This window comes from Sebastes umbrosus, chromosome 5, assembly GCF_015220745.1.
Source record: "Sebastes umbrosus isolate fSebUmb1 chromosome 5, fSebUmb1.pri, whole genome shotgun sequence".
NCBI classification, from domain to species: Eukaryota; Metazoa; Chordata; class Actinopteri; order Perciformes; family Sebastidae; genus Sebastes; species Sebastes umbrosus.
In genome coordinates this window covers 12,774,468-12,795,599 of record NC_051273.1, presented here as the reverse complement: position 1 = coordinate 12,795,599, position 21,132 = coordinate 12,774,468, and the positions used below count along the sequence as shown (strand labels likewise).

Genomic DNA, 21,132 nt, shown 5'->3' with positions numbered 1-21,132 from the left:
TATATAAACTGGGAAAACAAGTTTGGAAACTTGTGTTTGGTTGATTATTTCTCTGTTGTTACAATGCTAATTGGCATTGTATTTTACATCAATGGAAAGCCTGTTTATTTACATTCACAATGATGTCCAACTAATAAGGATCATGCATTTGTGGGATGAGCAGCACAGCTGATTATGTGGGTAGCACCTAAGAAAAATGTGCCAAAATGCTTTGCCAATGGTAAATCCCAGCTTATTTCGCAATTAAACTTTATAAATCAGTGCTAGTGGGCGAAATCGCCCCAAAGCAACCATTTGATTTTTTACAATTATGGTGTTCTCTTCAATTCGGCATCAGAAAAAAAACAAAAAAACACAAGCACTTCAGTAATATTTCAATTCACATAACTTAACAGTCACAGTCTTCATCAAGCTTCACCAGGAAGGACAGCAAAAGTTGACACTTTCCTGATAAAAAAGTTGCTGTGAAGTCAACCAAACATATGCCGAATACAGCAATGGACCATATTACTCTTAAATCACCCCATATCGTATTCAACAAGATATGCTTATTAGCTGAAAAGCGAGGATGTAGAAAAAAAATGCAATATTTTAAACGGAGTTTGGTCCAGATTCCTTCCACTCACCCGTATCAAGCAAACCAATCCCAAAAGTTGACGTTTTCCTGATAAATAACTTGCTGTTAAGTCAATCATACATATGCCGAATACAGCAGTGGACCATATTACTCTTAAATCACCCGATGTCGTATTCAACCAGATATGCTCAGCAGCTGAAAAGCGAAGATTTGGGGAAAAAATGCAATATTTTAAACGGAGTTTGGTCCAGATTCCTCCACTCACCCGTATTCTTCTCATAGCAGCCACGATCTCCACTCGGCTGCTCGGCCGCGTCACATCCAGACTGCCGATGTACTGTACGGTAAAATATGACAGGTAAAACACATTACTGAAACAATAGTTGACATTTACTTGATTTCTATTGACTGAAACAGTCCAAGTGTCCACTTAAGGTAACTAACAAACTCTCTAACTCTTCAATCTCTCAACAACTTTACAACAGAGTGAACTACTTTAAGACAGGTTAGTTCACAAGGATCCAAACATAGACTTATAAGAATGAGCCTATATATCTACACAGTTAACTTGTGCATTTACCTTTGCCTCGAAGTTGATCCCATGCTGGAAAGCTTCCTCGTTGTGCAGCGGGATCCTCAGATCATGCCCATCATCAACGAGGTTGTACTTGGTTTTTGCGGGCATTTTTCACAAAGTATTCACTCCTCCAACACTTCCAGAAGAACCACAAGCAATAAGAGCAACCGGGAAAACGAAACCGAGTAATCCAAGGAAAAACAAATCCGTTTTTAGTACACGTTTAGTCCATCGCTGCTGCTGCTGCTGCTGCACCGCCCTCAACACCAACACAGCGGCCAAGTGGAGGCAACTACTGCTACTACTTATGCACCACCTAACAGCGTCAAAAACACACCATGCAGTCCAGCAGGCACAGATGCGTGTTCCCGACTTTTCCTGTTGTGGTGGTGAGAGTGGAAGTTGGTTGTGGGTCCTGCCTCCTCCTGCCCTGGACTCTCCTCTCCCCTCCTCCCCTGTATGGAGGAGGAGGGAGGGTGTGATTGGAGGAGTCCGGGGATCCCACCTGCTGCCATTGGAACAGAGACGCACCGTGTCTCTCTGGAGGAGGAGCGAGACTAGTCTGCTAGAGGTGCTGGTACCTGACCCCCCCTCTGGTCACTCCTACACTACACGCACACACTGCTCACACACACTCATGCAATAACCTGAACGTCACTCACGCAAACAAAGGAGTGCAATATAGTAGTAATTAATAGTAATATATATATATATATATATATATAGTAATATAGTAGTAATTAATAGTAATATATATATATATATATATATATAGTAATATAGTAATATAGTAGTAATTAAAGTATAGTGTAATATATCTTATACTGTATATACAGTAAATATATATATATATATATATATATATATATATATATTTATAAAGCGTTCAGACTTCAAACATCACCTCCACCTCCACCTCTCCCTCTACCATCCTCCTCTCACTCCACCTCCACCCTCCACCTCTCCCTCTCCCTCTCCATCCACCTCCACCTCCCCCTCCACCTCTCCCACCACCGCCACCTCTCCCTCTCCCTCCACCTCCACCTCTCCCTCTCCCTCTCCATCCACCTCTCCCTCTCCCTCCACCTCCACCTCTCCCTCTCCCTCCACCTCCACCTCTCCCTCTCCCTCTCCCTCCACCTCCACCTCCCCCTCCACCTCTCCCACCACCGCCACCTCTCCCTCTCCCTCCACCTCCACCTCTCCCTCTCTCTCCACCTCCACCTCCACCTCTCCCTCCACCTCCACCTCTCCCTCTACCATCCTCCTCTCACTCCACCTCCACCCTCCACCTCTCCCTCTCCCTCTCCCTCGATATCCACCTCCACCTCCCCCTCCACCTCTCCCTCCACCGCCACCTCTCCCTCTCCCTCCACCTCCACCTCTCCCTCTCCCTCCACCTCCACCTCTACCTTTGCCTCTCTCTCCACCTCCACCTCCACCTCTCCCTCTCCCTCCACCTCCACCTCCACCTCTCCCTCTCCCTCCACCTCCACCTCCACCTCTCCCTCTCCCTCCACCTCTCCCTCCACCTTCCACCTCTCCCTCCTCCTCCACCTCTCCCTCTCCCTCCACCTCTCCCTCTCCCTCCACCCTCCACCTCCACCTCTCCCTCCACCTCCACCGCCACGCCACCTCTCCCTCCACAACCTCTCCATCTCCCTCCAGCTCCACCTCTCCCTCTCCCTCCACCCTCCACCTCTCCCTCTCCCTCTCCCTCCACCTCTCCCTCCACCGCCACCTCTCCCTCTCCCTCCACCTCCACCTCTCCCTCCACCCTCCCCCTCCACCTCTCTCTTGATTGGAGTTTGCGAGTGATTGACAGCTTGCTCAGAGACGGCAAGGCTCCAGCTCGGCTCTGATTGGTGGTTTTCCTCCTCCGGTCTGTGAAATCTTGCAGATGCCATTAGGAACACCGGAGGACACCGGAGGACACTGGAGGACACCGGAGGACACAGAGGCACAAGATTTTTTTTTCAGATTACCCGTCTCATGCACTACTGTCAGCATATAGTGACAGTTTTATATAAATAACTTTTTTTAATGATATTTGCTCCAATCCTACCCACTGCAGCTTTAACTTGCAACTTTTTTAGCACAATTTGCACACTAGGACAGTACTATAAAATATTACCTGTTGGCTAATGTAAAAGGAATGGCCTCTATTTGACTGAGGAAAACAGTATGTCATAAAACATGTGGCTTAATCATCACCTGTAAGATAAATAATCAAAAATAATCAAATATACTTGGCTGGAAGATAGTAATTTACACCCTAGGATTTAAACTCTAAGCCGATGTGAATAAGAAATGTCAATGTGGCTTTACAGATGGGGTTGATGTGTAGTAATCTCAAACCTCTGCCTCTGAATGAAATAAAAAGAGAAACTCTACCAACTAGTGGCCACATCTCCTAGCACCTATAAATAAACCATATAAGGTGAAAATGTAAGAATAAGAAATCCATTTCTTTCTTTCAATTGTTCTTTCTCTGTCACATACATTTATGCCAACTGCATCGTTCAATAAAAGGCTTATATAATCTGTGAATGACTTTTAAGGAGTAAATGCAGTTCTCTAATCTTTATCGTGATTTGAGAAGTTGAATGGGCTTCTAGATAATAAAATCAAGGACATTTATCAATAACTGAATGTCATACAAAATAGCAAAAATGACCTCAGATTCTAAACGTGAAAACTAGTATGCTTATACAAAGAGTCGCGTGATGTGATTCATAGAGAAGAGGTGTGTTTGATCTTCTGCAAGTCCAGTAACAAAAAGCATAATAGATAGATTCAGTAGGAATCAGAACATATGCGAGATGCTGGAAAATGCTGCAAAGTGGTCAACAATATCTAAAATATTATCAGCTTTAAACATGGTCAGCGCACGACATGTACAAATGCTAATAATGTGTTGTTGATCATTTAAGACAGATCCTTCACACTGAGCGTCCTCCACATATCTGTGTCCAAGCATCTGGAATAAAAGCAGCTCTCCAGTCCGAGATAAAGCACGGCGATATGTGGTCACTAGACACAGCAGAAGCTGCGGTCATGTTTAATGCAGTCGTCGTGTTGTATAATGCACGGACCATCTGTGCCACACTGGGAGCAAAGATGCACGTGGCGCTCCCCTAAAGGTGGTCCCAGGCGGGGAGGAGAGGGGAAGTGGGGCAGCAATAATTCACATTCTCATCACCTCTTTGGAAAATATATAAAGTACTGCTGCTAATGGCATCCTGAGGGCTTATAGCAGGATGATGTTGCGTACGATTTACTCTGGATGTTATGGGTTCAGAACTGGCATCTGGCTACCAAAGTTTGACCTCCGTCTCGATAATTAAAACCTAAACATCATCATAAATCTTCAAAATGAATCCTCTCATTTAGGGTTATCATTTTTATGAAAGCTGATTAGATGATTACAATCACAATCTCAAAGCTTTTAAATTGCTTACCTCTTTTTTTCCTATGTGCAGTACTTTGAAGGATATCTCCGTAAAGACTATTACATTATTTTTCTTCCTGAGGTCAGGACCACCTTGCCCTCATGACAGCAAAAACAGCTAGATGGCAAACAAGAACAGCTGCTGTCCCTGCATGAGGAATTATTGCTGAACACAAGCGGTTCTCCTCTCGGGAACCCCATGTGCTCTTAAGGCTCTTTAAAAAGGATAGAGAGCAACTTAATCCCTGCCAGGTCTTCAAATACATGTTGATCTGTTGATTAGGGCTTTTTTGCTTTTAAAGCATGTGCTCCCTACATGAAGTAGGTTTTGGAGATCAGTGCACAAAAACACCATGGTTCCACTTAAAAAGCCAAAAGGCAACATGATTCCACAGCAAAAAAAAATAATAGCTGCAATACTAGAGCCTCTTTCTGCAGAGAACTGACAGAATGGGTGAGCTATACCACAAAAGACCTCGGCCTGCTACTGTGTCATAGAGTCCAGTAATCCTACATGAATCACAGAGCATGTTACAAGTCTTAGACGAGTCAGCTGTAATGATGTGTTTGCCCTCAGATGAGGTTATGGTAAAAGTGTAACTGTTTGAAGTGAACTGTGTGAGGCCTAATATTGGTGACCTGTTTAGGGTGTACCATTCATTTTGGTTTAGAAAATGAATGGATGACTTCAGTTTTAAGGCTAATTTTCACAAGTGTCTGTGTTTACAAGAAGGGAGCATAATCCCCTCCACACACCCTCACATTTGGTATGGCAGGCCTAAAATGCATTAATTGGTAACATTTTTAAAGGGGAAGTGTGTCGGATCTGGCGACATCTAGCGGTGAGGTTGCAGTGAGGTCCCGTGTACCTAGCGTGTAGGAGAAATATAGTATTTGGTTTGTCCGTTCTGGGCTACTGTAGAAACATGGCGGCCGGCTCCGTGAAGAAGACCCGCTCCCTATGTAGATATAAACGGCTCATTCTAAGGTAATGAAAACACAACGATCCATATTTTCAGGTGATTTTTACACTAAAGAAAACATACTTGTTCATTTTTATATTCCATTTCTGACAATAGATCCCCCTAAATGTTATACACTGGTTCTTTACAGGAGATTTTTTTAAGTGGTTATAGCATTTTTCCAAGTATTCTGATGGCTGCTATGTAAATGTATGTAAACAACGCAAGCCTTAAAAGTCAACTATGGATTTATGAGGATATAAATGCTATGTATTAACCCATTTGTTAGGCCTTGAGGAAACACAGTTGGTTTTGGTTGGAAACACTGAATGTTAACATAACATTGTTGGATTTACAAGAACATTTCACATTGCCTTAAAATTATGATGAAAAAATGAACAAAGGAAAGAGAGAATTCACATTTTCAATTTCTGGTGGCTGAGACCTGAGCTCAGCTAGGATCACTGGATGACTGGAGGGTGATGTTGTGTTCACACAGTGGTCTCAACTTGGTGCACATGAGTCCATGCATGAGTTGTGCTAAGCTAGAACAGGATATCTGTGGACAAACAACCATAATGGACACTCAATAGTGTCCACTCAGTGGTGAGCAGTAAACTGAGATTTAAGACACTTGCATCGATCTCGAATAGTTAAAGTTAGGCATTGACCTTGAACAGTTAAGGTTAGGATAAGTCATCGATTCCGGACACTCAAATAGAATGACGAACAGTAAATGTGATAAATAGGGAGTTATTTTGGACACAGCCTGAGACTATTTTCACACTAATCTGGCTACATCTGAAAATCTTTCCCTCCGTCCACACTAAGCTGGTACTTTCCACATCCAAAAACTGAACTTTTCAAAAATGCCCTCTTGAGTGGATTAATCTGAACACACCAGCCTCCTGTTTCAGTGTGAAACGGAGCTTTGGTGGTTTTCTTCTGGTGCCAACTCCATTCAGTGCTGGGTCAGTGTGTCAGCAGGAGCCCTGAAGCTCTCTCTCTCTCTCTCTCTCTCTCTGGCATCTAGCTCAGCCACTAGCAACAGCAAGCACACACACACACAAATGACGGTGTGTATGTACAAAGCTGCCTGCGCACACATCAATGCACACACACACACACACAAACACAGAGAGCCTTACACATCTTGAGGGCCTCTTAAGCTGAATTAATAATGGCAATTTCAAAGAATGTGGGGCAATGAGGAGCGAGGAGTAGATCCATGTCTCCTGGGAGAGAAGGAGACAGAAGACAGACAAGAGAGGAACAAATGATGACAACAATACATTTCTAATTGTGCCTGAAGCTGTGTTACAACATGAAACATTAACGGAACGGAGAAATCGCAGCTCACACTCAGGGGTAGATTACTACAGATGCAATCTGCCTCTGATACATAAACAAAGACTTATGGAGCCAAGAGAATCCATCATCTGCTGCGTGCATACAAGGCTCTTACAACCCAGCGTTAATTATGTGCTCGGACAGCTGTTAAATGACTCTTTGTTGTGTTTGTTGAGGCACCAAATGGAAGTAAAGCGTCATATTCATTTTAATACTTCCCTTTGGAAAATTAACACTGAAAGTGACTTAGATGTTTGGAAGAGAAATCCCTTCATAGAGATGCTTGGTTGAATTGGGCTTACAATGTTTCCACAGGGCTCAGTAAGAGCCTTTCAGAACAACCAACACCGACTACACTCATCTTATCGCAGTGCTTATTGAAACTATTTTAATGCTTCGCTTGTGATGTTTGTGCCAAAAGGTTTGGAACACTTTCAGTTCATCTAACTCGTGTGGCATGGCTGAGCAGTTTGTGCCCAAAGACTATGTTTAGTATGATAAGGAAAAATGCCACAATGTTTGTTCTGATTGGTCTCTAAAGTCTTGAAATCTGGTACTTTGGACAAGTATCTAACAGTACTACTTTGAAATGTTTAGATCACCTGAAAAATCACACTTTTATCAATGGTCAAAGTAAGGATTTTTGAAAAATTAGGACAAAATGTACATTTTGTTTTATTTATATGTGCATGTCTTTGATATTCAACTTGTTATGAGTTCATAGATACCAAATACTTGATTGTGCTCATTGTGGAGAAAAAAACAGTAGTCCCATGTGCCCAAAGACTAAATATAGTATGATAAGACAAACTCACTTTTCAGCAAAATGGTTTGACCAATTTTTAACATTTCTTTAGATTTGTGCTTAGGCAAGCCTAGAAAACACCTCCACCAAAGGAAACTCAATTACTAAATCACAAAATTTCAATTGTGGGCACAAATGGGTTAAAAGTGTACATCCATCATAGACTTATTGGATCACTCAAAACTGTTTCGACTGAGAGGCTACAGTCATGCTTGAGGCTCTGTGAGGCCGTACTTAGGCACAATGGTGCTTTGAGTAAAATGGTGACATCAGTCTCATGTTTTTTTAGCGGGTAACGTTTACCATGATCATCTTAGTTTATCACTTTGGCATGCTAACATTTCCTAATTAGCAGTAAACACAAAGTAGGGAGAACGAGGTTGGCCGTCACACTTTTTACTTTCATTTGAACCCCTCAAAAATGGTATCCTTAATAGATTCTCTTTCAATGTGTGATGGGAGCCTAAAGTGACAGGTAGTAAAGGAGTGATTTTACTCTCCTTGAACTTATTCTGTTCAAAAGATATAGACTGTCAAATATGTCTTGCGCACTTGTGACAACAATCTTAAAGGTCCCTTATTATAAAAAAGTGTGATTTTCATGTTTTTTTTATTATTATAAAACAGGCTTAAGTCCTATATAAATACTGTGAAAGTATCGAAACACTCAATCCACAGGGAAAGACACACAGCTCGTATTCAGAAACTCTGTATTTGTAACAAGCTGTCAGGATTTCTGCCCATTCGTGATGTCACGAATATACAATATTTAGACCCTTGACACAATTTTAAATGTAAACATTATAAATGTGTCCCAGTTTATTTCCTAATTGCAGTGTATGTGAACGTCATCAGCTGACAGGAAGTACACATGGACCCAAGCTGTTGCCTAGCAACACAATTCTGTTGCAATTCCGTCAAAATGCGCTAAAACGCAGCGTTTCAGACCAAGGGTAAATACAGGTATATTCAGGCTGACAGTATGAGGAAAATAAAGTTTTTTTTTTAACATTACAGCATGTAAACATGTTCTAGTAGAAACACAAAATACAAGTATGAACCTGAAAATAAGCATAATATGGGACCTTTAAAAATTAATTTAAAAAAGTTTAGTTTCATTGAAATGCAACAACCTAACACATCTCCTGCATCGAGAGAGAATAAATAATTCCTATGAGTGCATTTTTTATCCTTAACCTAACAATATTCAACTCATCGTTATGTCAGTCACTCACCATCAGTTACATGTGACAACCAACCCCGAAGTGAATGTGACCTGATTTGCATCTGGGATTTTTGGCTAGCGACTAAGATAACAACCACATGTTGTAGAAAAAAAAGCTATCGAAACTATAACTCTCGCTTCATACTTTTTAATGGCAATAATTGTTTTATTATAACACAGAAACACAGAAGAACTGGATATTTACATATTGACATGAAAAACAGTAAAAGTCCTCTCACCTCAATGTCAAGTGTCTTACTCCTCAAATGACCCTGTAGGTGACCTCTGACCCCAATTATGAAAATTTCAGTACCAACATATTTTAACAGCGCCCTCTAGGGAAGGAGATCTAATGTATGTGTCAACCAACCCGTTCTCCCCTACAGCTGAGGCTGATGGGAATGTCATTAGTTTTGTGGGTATTTGGTCATAAACCAAAGTACTAGACAAGTTAAAGTTTTGACCTGATGAGGCCTCTAGATGGAAAATCAGCAGTTATTACAATTCATCCAGCCATGTGATCTTCATGGTGGCACTAGATAAAAAAAAAAAAGTCAGGGGAACCACACAGCCCTCATAAGCTGAAGGAAAAAGTCATGGTATGAAATTGGCGAATGATTTTCCTACTCCATTACATTTAAATGATTTTTACGAGCCTCAAGAGGTGAAAGTATCCAGTAATTTATAAAGAGTCAACTTTTTCTTGAGATCCCCCGACGGTCCCAACCCAAAGTTTGATAACCAATGCAACAGACTTACGACCATGGACAAAATATAACAGGAACTGAACTGTTTTGATCTATGACACCTTTTTTTTTTTTTTTTAAATCCTGCATACTTTGAAGCCCATCTCAAATTCTACTGTCGCTGTCTGCTTTCTTCATATAAAATAATAATGATAAAAAAAAAATGTCACATCAACATGTTTGATACAGCCCAGTTGAGAAGTGAAAACAGAAGCAAGGGTCCCACCATGTGGACACACTATGAAGTGCAGAACATTTTAACTTCTCTGACCAAAATAATATAAGGGAATTTACAAAGGGAATTCACAAAAAATATGTATATGAACAAGTAGATCTCTTAGTTGTATTTTTTTTTAGTGTGGACAACCTCTTCAAATAAGAATGGTGAAGACAGAAGTGAGTAAAGAGGTAGTGCAGTTTCCTTGAACAGCATGGGGGAAGACTTCACAATGTTATTCTTAATTAATTCATAATTTCATAATACATCCTCTGTTTCCGAATATTGCATACTATACACACATTTTATTGCGTCCAGAAAACACAATTCATGCAGAACTGATGACGTATATACATTCTCTCTTTTTAACTACTTGCCATATCATGATTTCATTTGAACTTTTAAGAGAACACAAAACATTTATTGGCACATTAGAAACAGATGAAAGTGGCGACATACATCTCTGCTTTTAATTAATCACATTCAGAGACAACAATGTCACAAGAGAGTACAAATCAACACGCACTGTATGAGCTGCTGCTACCTTGGGAGTTCTTCTCCTTGGAGCGCTCTGTGGAGACAGTCAAATTTGTCACTTTGTTGCCTGGCAGCCTGACGACTCTTTTATGAATGAGTAAATTAATTTGTATTCAGCCAGCTTCCCCTGGAGACTCCTGGAGGTCCAACAGGCTTGTTCTCCTCCTGAGCTCTTTCCCATTCTTTCATAGTCCACCAAGCACATTGTGTGCTTCGGCCTTAACGGGCCTATGAAACTGTCGCCACAAATCACAACAATGCTCCTCCGTTGTGGGCCTATTGACTCAGTCCGGTGCCTAACACACTGCAGTAAACCTATCAAGGGCAACAGGTGTGATTCATTTTCAGTTTGATATAATGGCCAACAGGAGAAGTCTTTAGAGGTGGAACAAGATGTCTGCACACACACACATAGTGATTGATTGAGATACACACACAATAACTCCAGCACACAACTCTTAAACTGGACATTATATGTTTTTTAAGTAAGTAAGAAAGTAAGTAAGTAAGTAAGTAAGTAAGCTGGCTCACTAGCTTCAGACCAACACACTGTGTCAGACATGCAATGACAAAGTTTTCTTTTAAAATCATTATGAGGACTCAAATTGCCTTGAAGATTTCTCTCGTGTTTCCATTTCCTGGCTCCAAAAGGCACATTTATTTGTTTGAATTTTTTTAAATAGGAATTTATTTTAAATTACTTTTTACTTTGTTTACTATTAATGATGATTTATTGTCTGTGTTGAGTTGCTTTGAAATGTTTTTTTTTTTTTCAATTGCCATCTTCACATGGCCCTCTGTGGCTGTGATGTACTATCTACTTGTCATGTTGCGTCTTCAGCCCATACAATATGCATTGTGCTTGATTTGTAATACTTGCAGGCCTTTTTAGTGGTGGAAAAAAGTATTTAAATCCTTTACTAAAAGTAGCAGTAATGCAACTTAAATCCTACATTTAGAATTTTAGTATTAGTATTAACAACAACAAATTAGGCTACTTTATTACTGTGTTTCTGTTGTGTTATGTTGAGCTATAATTAACTTACTCATAATCATAATAATCCCATCTCAGCGGTTGGGTCTTAATTGAGCTCTCTGTTTGCTGGAAGATATTTTCCGACATATTCAGCATTAATGTGTGAAGGGGGAAGATTTTTAATTAATACTACTTTGGCTAATAATCCTACTATTATGGTGGAGGCAGCCTAAGGTAAGAGTCTTAATCATAGCTTATTAAACCCTAAATTTAAAGATAGGCTAATGTTGTTTCCAACTCCAATCACAAAACTAATAAATATGCATGTAGAAATAAGTTAGTCAGCCTTTAGCAATTATTTTATCAGCAGCGTCGATTCAAGTTACACTGGGTGGTAAAAGGGTGACAAGATAGTAGCCGCTGTTGAACATGATTTAGTATACAACTGAATAACTATCTGTTCTTTAGTGGGTGAGTGAAACAACCTGCAAAGAACCTTCTTAAGTTTCACTAACTTCAACTGAATGACATTAAAATAAAACTATTTCTCATTTTGACAGGACTTCACCAGCATACAGCAGAAACTGCTCCTGAGGCAGCTGACCAGTAGAAGGCGCCAGTGAGGCGCCTCACCACCAACTAAGTTTAACTTCATTGAGTCACAACAATGCTTTTAATCAACTTAGTACTAAATATTAGTGATGCTGAAATTACTGAAAATGTTTTGTATTTCTGAGAAATATACCAACTAATCCTTTATAATAATCAATAACAAATGAGTCTGACACTGTGGGACCTCCCCCCTCAGACAAAATTGAGACAACTGTGCCCCCCAACACTCCCATGTACTCTAATGTCAAAACCATATTGACAGTGAAACATGTAAAAAGTTAAAATTAATTTTATTTTGTCAGTCATTATTCTATGTCTATGCCTTCATTTAGGGCTATAGCCTAATCATACTCTAAGTATTGGAATTGTGTTTCCCATAATGCTTTGGGAGACATAAACAGGTGGTAGGCCTACAATGTTGTCAGGTGTGGGCTCCAATTTGAGCCATGTTTTTTTAGTTGTTTTTGTTACAAAACATTATACATGTACATTATACAGACAACTATCACTGGATTTCTTTGATATTGAAGAAAACTTTGTCTGATATGACTTCTAGGCTAATTGCATACATGGACATTTATTTGCGGAGTATCTTTGGCGTAGTCCCTCCGTCCGCCCCCTCAACTCTCCTTAATCAAATAACCATTACGTTGTAATTTATGGTGGAAAAAGTTTTTATTTTTTTAAATGTTCTAACAGAAGCTCCTTCACATATATTTGCGTAATATGCTTAATGATTCCCATGTTATGTGACAAATGAACTTCTCACTATTCAAATGCTTTAATCAAGCAATCAACGTATATCAGATGATTTACAATTATTTACTGTCCTCCCATATTTTGCTTCTAAATGACAAATTCCTGTCTTTCTTAACTAATTACAACATGCAGTTAAAAATATAGCTTGAGTAACGGATCAAAGATAACCGTCCTGGTCTTCCGGCCAATCACAGCTTGCCTATGCCCAGGTTGTGTCTGTGCGGGCCGGGGCAGGAGCTGGCTGTTGGGGCAGATCGAAGAGGGGCAGGCTGGTCCACCACAGTCCCGAGGGTGCCCCGGGGTTTGGAGACAGTGAGGTCTGAACTGGGTGTGCCTGAGTGCATGTGCTCGTGTGGGTGCAGGTGTGTGTGGTTGTGGTGATGATGACCAATGTGCCCGCTATCTGCTTTTGCGTGGTCCTTCTCCTCCACAGTGGCAGCCTACAGGGGAAAAGAAAAGAGAAAGAGATAGTTACTATTTCAGTTTGTACTGATCTCAGTATAGGAACATGTTGATAAGAGTGCAGAGACTGACTGAACCATACAGTGATTGTACCATGAAACTCTCTCTAAAGAGACTAAAACGCTCTGTAGAGCTGCAGAATTGGGTGGTATTTCTCTGTGCATTCATCACTGCAAGCGACCCTTTTCACTTTACACAAACTTTGAAGAAATCCTCTGTAAAAGCCTTCATAAATCTAAATTTGAGATAAAATAGTAGATGGATTAGAAGAATTTGTTGTTTATTGAATGTCCATTTCAAATGTTGAAGATTAGAGCAGGTACCTGAGGTTCGTAGATCTCACAAGTCACATCTACAGGCTTCCGGTCCTGAAATGAGCTGTGCTTCTTTCCGACAGGGAGTCTGATTTCAAACTGGTCCTCATGGGCCACATGTGAGCCAAAACAGAAGCCTCTATGCTGGAAGACAAGATATCAAGAGCCTGGTTTTACAACCTGGTAGCATCTTGTTTGGAGCCTGAAAAGATTCAGCAATGGAGTAGAGTTTGGGTGGAAACCAAGAGTTAGTACAGTAAATTGCGTATTAAAACAGCTATTCTCAACCACTGGGGCTTATAGCACCATCTAGTGGGCCATGGAGGTATCACTAGATGGCCAAGGTTAGATTAACCTCTTAAAAATCAGCTTTTCTGTCTTTCAGAGGTTGTAGCGGGCTCAGTTTTAAAGCTAGAGTGAAGATACTGGTATCATATAAAACTAATAACCCTAATTGGTCCATGTCGACCATGTCATGCTACCTTATCGGGAGGAGCGCTAAATAACACACCATATAACACTGAATTTTCAAGGAAAATGGGTCTGTTGATCTCTGACCTCAAGACATTCGAGTCGAGTCTCCCCTTTACAGATATAGCCAATGTTCTCGGATGCAGTGACAAAAAATTTTGTGGTTTTTGAAACGAAAAAGTGACGTTGGAGACAACTTTGCACCAGTAAAAGCTCCAAAGAATGTGGTGAGGAAATATGACCCTGAGTACTTTGGATTCATAATGGCAGGCAGTGATGGGTGAGGGTAAGCTGAATATTTATGTGGGTCATTACAGCTGACAGTACACATATTTATAGCCCAGTTTCTCATTTACTTTGGGAAGGTTGTCCTCTGAATTTTTTTAACAATCAGGAATGGGCCTCAAGTTACAAAAGTTGAGAACCCCTATGTTAAAACACTCTTAATACATTTGCAATACATTTGTGTGTATGTGACTCACAGCAAACTGACAGTCCATAGGTGGGCAGTCGCTCAGTTCACTGGCGTCTGTTGTCTTTGAACACACCGTCTCCAGGATGGTGAACTCCACAAAGTAGGATGGGCCAACAACCCACTGTCAAAGTACACAAGACATGATGTAGTTTAGTCAAGATTTCTAAACTTCTACTTTCTCACTCAGATAGTTATGACCAATAATCAATCTGATAAAAGCGCTACACATATAACATCAAAACTCTTCCATGATGCTTTTTAAAGTAGCTTGATTATTTTTGTTCTTAACCTGTGAACTGGCTCTTGTAATGTTCTCCAGAGTAAAGTAGTTGGCCAGTTGACTCTCTTCATTGAACCTCTGCAGGGAGAGATTGGCTGTCTCCTTGACGACGGGCTCGTTGAGGTTGTCAGCTGTGGGACAGTCCGGACACACGTTCACCACTGCAGTGGCGGGAACTAAACACAGGAATGAACAGGGCCAAAGGTCAATGGAAAGTAGCCGTGTTGAGCATTTAACCCAGGCACAGGTACTCCTCCCCTAACCTCCATCCTGCAGTATGAACTCTTTCAGCTATCGTCAGCATCCCTCTGTTCCCTCTGACAGCTTGCTTCATGTGTTCTCCTTCACTTAACAAATTGTGGGAAAATAAATAAAAATAAATATATAATAATGTAATGCAAATGAAATTATGTATAATCACTCATGAATGACATGTTTACTTGCCTTAGGGAGAGACAGAGCATGTATAGAGAAAGAATCCAATGCATGTCAGCATCTTTAATTTCACACCTCACTAACGTTTACAGAAATCAAAGCGGCAAAGTGCCATCAAAATAGACTTGCGACACTTTTTATCGCAGAGATTTTGTGTAATTAAATGACTCCATTAATCTACCTTCACGAAGTGCACAGGAGTAGCCTTGAAGTTTGACTTGAGAGTCAACGTAGGCAGATACCTCGCACTCTCCGTACACCTGAAGGACACAAACACACAGACATATATACATTATATACAGTATAGACTACTTAAAAGCAGACTGAGTTATAGTTTGGCCTTGGGTTGAGGTTAAGTCTGTTGTTGCCAACCAAACAAAAACTCTCATTGTGTTGATCTTGAAGAGTGAATATCCACCACAATGTGATACTTACCGGAACATCACCAATATCTCTGACTTCACATTGTTTCCATGGTTTCCTGCTGGTGATGTGACATTTGGTCTCCATGACATCAATGGTCAGTTTGTAGAGAGACCCACCTTTCTCCTGGACACATACACACATACAGACACACACATAATTGAATGTTTCTTTTCATGTTTAAATAACCAATATTTATTTTAGGTTTCTTCTTCTTCGTCTTCTTCTTCTTCTTGTTCTTCTTATTTTTCATGGCTCTACTGGTCCGCCCACTGTTTCCACCATAGATTGTATCACCCATTGGTTTGTGGACTGCCGTTTTGAAGCCTTGAGTTCAGCATTTTGGCTGTCGCCATCTTGTCTTTTTTTGCAACCAGAAGTGACACAAGAGGGTGGAGCTAAATACAACTGAATGCTTAATAAGACATTTTCAAGCAACCAGAGTTTTACAATTAAATTTCATAAACAGAAAACACACTGTGAAAGAGTTAAAGACAAAAACGTGGACAACTCCAAGACCGGACAACACTGAGGTAGCGACCTGTCAATCACAAGGTAGCCACGCCCTAAAGCATCCCCTGCTTTATGGTCTATTTGACTCTAAATGGGACCATAATTTACTAAATGAACATCATGCTGTATTGAAGAAGACTTGAAACGATTGAGCTTGATTGAGTCCATAAACTCATGTTTACAATGTTTACTGAGGTAATAAGTCAAGTGAGAAGTAGAGTCATTTTCTCATAGACCTCTATACAATCAGACTTCTTTTTACAGCCAGAGGAGTCGCCCCCTGCTGGTTTTTCAAGGTGCAAGATGGTGTAGAACCCTGTTCCCGTTTGTGTGTGTGTGTGTGTGTGTGTGTGTATGTGCGCGCGCGAGTGTTCGCCGTCACCTTTTCAGGAGTGTGAGAGAGGTCATACAGTCTGTTGAGGCTCAGGATGTATCCGTCTGTCCGGTCCTGGTTGATCTGCTCCAGGGCCTCCTCCGCCACCCTCACCGCCTCAGGGCTATTGCAGCCTGGAGGGTCTGGCCTGGCTCTTCCCTCCTGCTGCAGCAAAGCCAGACATAGGACCAACAGGTACACACTCATCCTCTAACACACAAACACAGATTGGGCCAAATGAAAAAAAACTAATTTTACCCAATTTAATCGCTAAAGCCTATCCTGGTAGATAATTTAACTTTTAAACTAACACAGGCCCGTGTTTGCAAATCTTCCTTTGCAAGATCCTAGTTTTTCCAGACAGGGTTTGGGCAGACACATGTGAGGCTGATGCTGGACTTTCCCCTCTTGGGCTGAGAATGAGCAAACAGCTGCTATCTGCTGCTCCGTAGGCCAATGGCTGGATCAGACTGACTGAAGGGTCATAGTGCACTGGGGAAAGGGGAAGTAAATTAAATCAAAGAAAAGCTCATTGAATACAGTACACCTAATTTCACTTTTTTTATGTGACACTATCATTGTTGAGCAACAAATTCAACAGAGCCTCGTTTAAAAGAGCACCTCATAGAAAACCTACTGTATGTCTCGGTTATCAAGTACACTGTGAACAATTTGTAGCTTGCACCTCAGTATGGGAGCTGTTGTCAGCATGGACTCACAACAGCTACAAAAGAACTATGAGATATGGTGAGAACCAGTACCAAAATGTAGAAACGTGCAGCATAAACCACTTTTCCACTGTCCATTTGGATATTTATGTTCTTCCAAACACATTTTTTTGCCATAAATATAGGCCTAGCTAAATCAAGCCCCCAGGAAGAGCCCCCGGCTGCGACTCAAATTTTCGTATGTGGCCAAGCGGGAGTACTACAACTTCCTTGTCTGTTAAATGATGCCATTGGGCCCAAAAACACGTTTTTCCCATATACTTACATTTGGAAAGAGATGTCTGTAACTTGGTGGATAATTCTTTTGCGGTAAATCAATAGTCTTATTTAAATCATTAGGTCCTAAAAGTTGTAAAATGCACTAATAGCCAAATCCAGAGTTATTTTCCTTCCTCCGTTTATGTGAATGAGCCCCAGACCGAGACTGGACTGGCTGGGAGGTGGAGTTAAAGGATTAAATGGATGCGAAAGATCGCCAGATGATCCAGGTACTTTATCACGAGGCAGTCGGGCCTTTTTGCGCTACTGAGCAACTCTCATAGGAATGAATGGGCGCCCGCCTCCAATGCTGTATCCAATTCTCTTTATACATAAATGAGCTAAATTCATAGCTTGCTTTTGGTGCTAGCGCAGTAAGCTGTTTACCTTTGTCAGAATCAAAGGTGCAGTGTGTACGATCTGGCGGCATCTAACGGCGAGGTTGCAGATTGCAAACAATTCAAACGCCTCGTGTGTGGCAAGCGTGTAGGAGAAATACGATCACCGTCGCAAACTTGAAAATGTCAATGGCCCTATCTAGAGTCAGTGTTTGGTTTGTCTGTTCTGGGCTACTGTAGAATAATGGCGGCCGTCTCCGTGAAGAGAACCTGTTACGTATGTATAAAACGGCTAATTCTAAAGTAACAAAAACACAACAATTCATATTTTCAGGTCATTTTACACTAAAGAAAACATACTTATTGATATCATATTCCATTTGTTTTTTCCCATGTTGCACAGCATCATAGGCCAATTATTGTTTTGGGTCACTACTCTTTCTTTCACTCTGACAACAGTGGCTGAGCATTTAGCTTACAAGTACACTATTATGAATAGTGTCCGGCATAAATGTGTTTTTCATTTTACACAAGCCTCAATAGATCTTAATAAGATGGTTTTCTCATTTGCTGTTACTTTTAATACTTTTTGTCTTTTTTTTGTGTGTACAAAACATAGAATTTGGATGAACACGAAGAACAGCGGAGTAGTGAATTATGCTGCATGAGTGTTTTAAGAAGTTTCTCGGAACATTTTGAGACTTCTTTTTAGTCTCCGTTGGAGTATTTCTTTAAAAGGCAAAATAAAAGCATTTGTACAATTACTGCGATTGGCCACTGCATCTTCTTTGTGTAATAATATTAAGTAGACTTGAGAGCCTCATGTGATCTCATCTGATCCTAAAAAAATACATCACCACGTATTATTAATGTTACATAACTTCCTTTATTATTCATTTTATTTGGATGTTTTTTTCTTTGGCCTAGATACAATCCGTAACTGGAAATTTCAAAATGTGTTGTCTTGTCAGTTATGCGTGGGTTGTGTTTAAAGGCTACAGAACACAGATAAGAGCTGTTTGCTGATATGACCAATAAATGTCCACAAAGGTAAAGTACACAGAGTGTGTCTGTGTGTAGTTTGTTCTAGAGCTAAAGTTGTGTTTGCTGTGTGACAGTTAAAAATGATTTCAGCCTCTGAGCTTATGTTTGTCTATTAACAGGATCTCATAAACTACTGTGAGCACTTAGTCGGCACCCAATCTGCACTAAATATTCCTCAAAAAAATTTCATGTAATGGTTTGCCAATATCTTCCAAATGGTAATACAGCCAAATACAGCCATCATTTTTTAAGATTTGATACCATTGCATTTATACAAATGTCAAATGAATGTTAACCTATGAAATTGAATTTGGTGCTACACCAGTATGATCCATTTAAATGGAATATATCAGTGGTCATGAGCCTAATTCACTTGACTTCTTTCTAATTCCTCCTTTTTCTAGTTCTTCATGTTGGAGTTTGTGCTTCAGCTCTGTAGCCAATCCCTCTTTTCGCTTGTACACATAGATAGATTAGAGATAAAGACGCTAAACTGACAGCAATGCAAACACCTGATGCTCTGAATCGTTTTAAATATAATTAAAAAGGAAATGATTAGTGTTTTTTGTACATTATTTACATCAGTGATACTCCAAGTGGGGTCCGGGGACCCCCAGGGGTCCGTGGCACTTTGCAAGGGAGTCCGTGAAAAGTTTTCAGATTTATTCATTTAAATTATCATGATATCATTTTCCTCTCCGGGAACCATCACCTTAACGTGGTGGAGAGGTTTGTGTGTCCCTATGACCCTGAGGGCTGTGTTGTCTGGAGCCTCGTGCTCCTGGTAGGGTCTCCCATGGCAAATTGGTCTTAGGTGAGGGGCCGGACTAAGAATGGTTCACAAAAAACCCAATGACGACACGAGGCAGAGGAGGAGTTACCCGGCCCGGAGGAAGCCCGGGGCCCACGTCTGGAGCCAGGCCCAGACGGAGGGCCCGTCAACGAGCGTCTGGTGGCCGGGCTTGCCACGGAGCCCGGCCGGGGATACCCCGAAAAAGGAACGTGGCACCCCCCTCCTCTCCATCCTGTGGGCTCACCACCTGCGGGAAGAACCGCTTGGGTCGGGTGCGCTGCCACACGGGTGGCAGTGAAGGCCAGGGACCTCGACGGACTGGACCCGGGCGGCAGAGGCTGGCTCTGGGGACGTGGAACGTCACCTCTCTGTGGGGGAAGGAGCCGGAGCTTGTGCGGGAGGTGGAGCGCTATCAGTTGGATCTGGTAGGGCTTACCTCTACGCACAGCCTCGGTTCTGGAACCGTACTCTTGGATAGGGGTTGGACTCTATTCTTCTCTGGAGTTGCCCATGGTGTGAGGCGCCGGGCGGGTGTGGGGATACTCACAAATCCCCGGCTGAGTGCCGCTACGTTGGAGTTTACCCCGGTGGACGAGAGGGTCGCCTCCCTACGCCTTCGGGTTATGGGGGGGAAAACTCTGACTGTTGTTTGTGCGTATGCACCAAACAGCAGTTCGGAGTATTCGGCCTTCTTGGAGACCCTGAATGGAGTCCTGTATGGGGCTCCAGTAGGGGACTCCATAGTTCTCCTGGGAGACTTCAACGCGCACGTGGGCAACGATGGAGACACCTGGAGTGGCGTGATTGGGAGGAACGGCCTCCCTGATCTAAACCCGAGTGGTCGTTTGTTGTTGGACTTCTGTGCTAGTCATGGATTGTCCATAACGAACACCATGTTCGAACATAAGTATGCTCATAAGTATACGTGGTACCAGAGCACCCTAGGCCGAAGGTCGATGATCGATTTTGTAATCGTATCATCTGATCTGAGGCCGCATGTTTTGGACACTCGGGTGAAGAGAGGGGCGGAGCTGTCAACTGATCACCATCTGGTGGTGAGTTGGGTCAGAGGGTGGGGGAAGACTCTGGACAGACCTGGTAAGCCCAAACGCGTAGTGAGGGTGAACTGGGAACGTCTGGAGGAGGCCCCTGTCCGAGAGATCTTCAACTCACACCTCCGGCGGAGCTTTTCTGGCATCCCTGTGGAGGTTGGGGGCATTGAACCCGAGTGGACGATGTTCAAAGCTTCCATTGCTGAAGCTGCGGCGGTGAGCTGTGGTTTTAAGGTCTTAGGTGCCTCAAGGGGCGGCAACCCTCGAACACCGTGGTGGACACCGGTGGTCAGGGAAGCCGTCCGACTGAAGAAGGAGGCCTTCCGGGATATGTTATCTCGGAGGTCTCCGGAGGCAGTTGCAGGGTACCGACGGGCCC

The 21,132-nt window shown here is 41.9% G+C and overlaps 2 protein-coding genes across 3 annotated transcripts in view; both read right to left on the bottom strand.

The window, feature by feature from the left end:
• Positions 1 to 1,741, bottom strand: part of LOC119488051 (carboxyl-terminal PDZ ligand of neuronal nitric oxide synthase protein-like) — a 202,695-nt gene extending 200,954 nt beyond the window's left edge. The window contains exons 1-2 of one of the 2 annotated variants that reach the window (XM_037769218.1): positions 1,158 to 1,741; positions 843 to 914 (exon numbers count right to left, since the gene is read on the bottom strand). In XM_037769218.1, the coding sequence (XP_037625146.1) occupies positions 843 to 914; positions 1,158 to 1,262 (177 nt within the window). In that variant the 5' untranslated portion in view covers positions 1,263 to 1,741. The remainder of the gene's footprint in view (positions 1 to 842; positions 915 to 1,157) is intronic. The other variant, XM_037769219.1, reaches the window with a different exon arrangement.
• Positions 1,742 to 12,691: 10,950 nt separating this feature from the next.
• si:ch211-284e20.8 (uncharacterized protein LOC563738 homolog) lies at positions 12,692 to 16,957 on the bottom strand. Its single transcript, XM_037768948.1, has 7 exons — positions 16,550 to 16,957; positions 15,667 to 15,780; positions 15,413 to 15,491; positions 14,806 to 14,972; positions 14,524 to 14,637; positions 13,580 to 13,714; positions 12,692 to 13,234 (listed from the first exon to the last, which is right to left on the bottom strand). The coding sequence occupies exons 1-7, from the start codon at positions 16,745 to 16,747 to the stop codon at positions 12,983 to 12,985; spliced, it is 1,059 nt and encodes a 352-aa protein (XP_037624876.1). The 5' UTR covers positions 16,748 to 16,957; the 3' UTR covers positions 12,692 to 12,982.
• Positions 16,958 to 21,132: the final 4,175 nt, after the last annotated feature.

Bases quoted from the DNA above. Each gene is read 5' to 3' on its own strand.
- si:ch211-284e20.8 (XM_037768948.1), bottom strand. From the start codon at position 16,747: ATGAGTGTGTACCTGTTGGTCCTATGTCTGGCTTTGCTGCAGCAGGAG. The intron at 14,973-15,412 runs GTAGATTAATGG...TCCTGTGTTTAG, and splicing joins CTCCTGTGCACTTCGTGAAG to TTCCCGCCACTGCAGTGGTG. The intron at 14,638-14,805 runs GTTAAGAACAAA...GTACTTTGACAG, and splicing joins TTACAAGAGCCAGTTCACAG to TGGGTTGTTGGCCCATCCTA.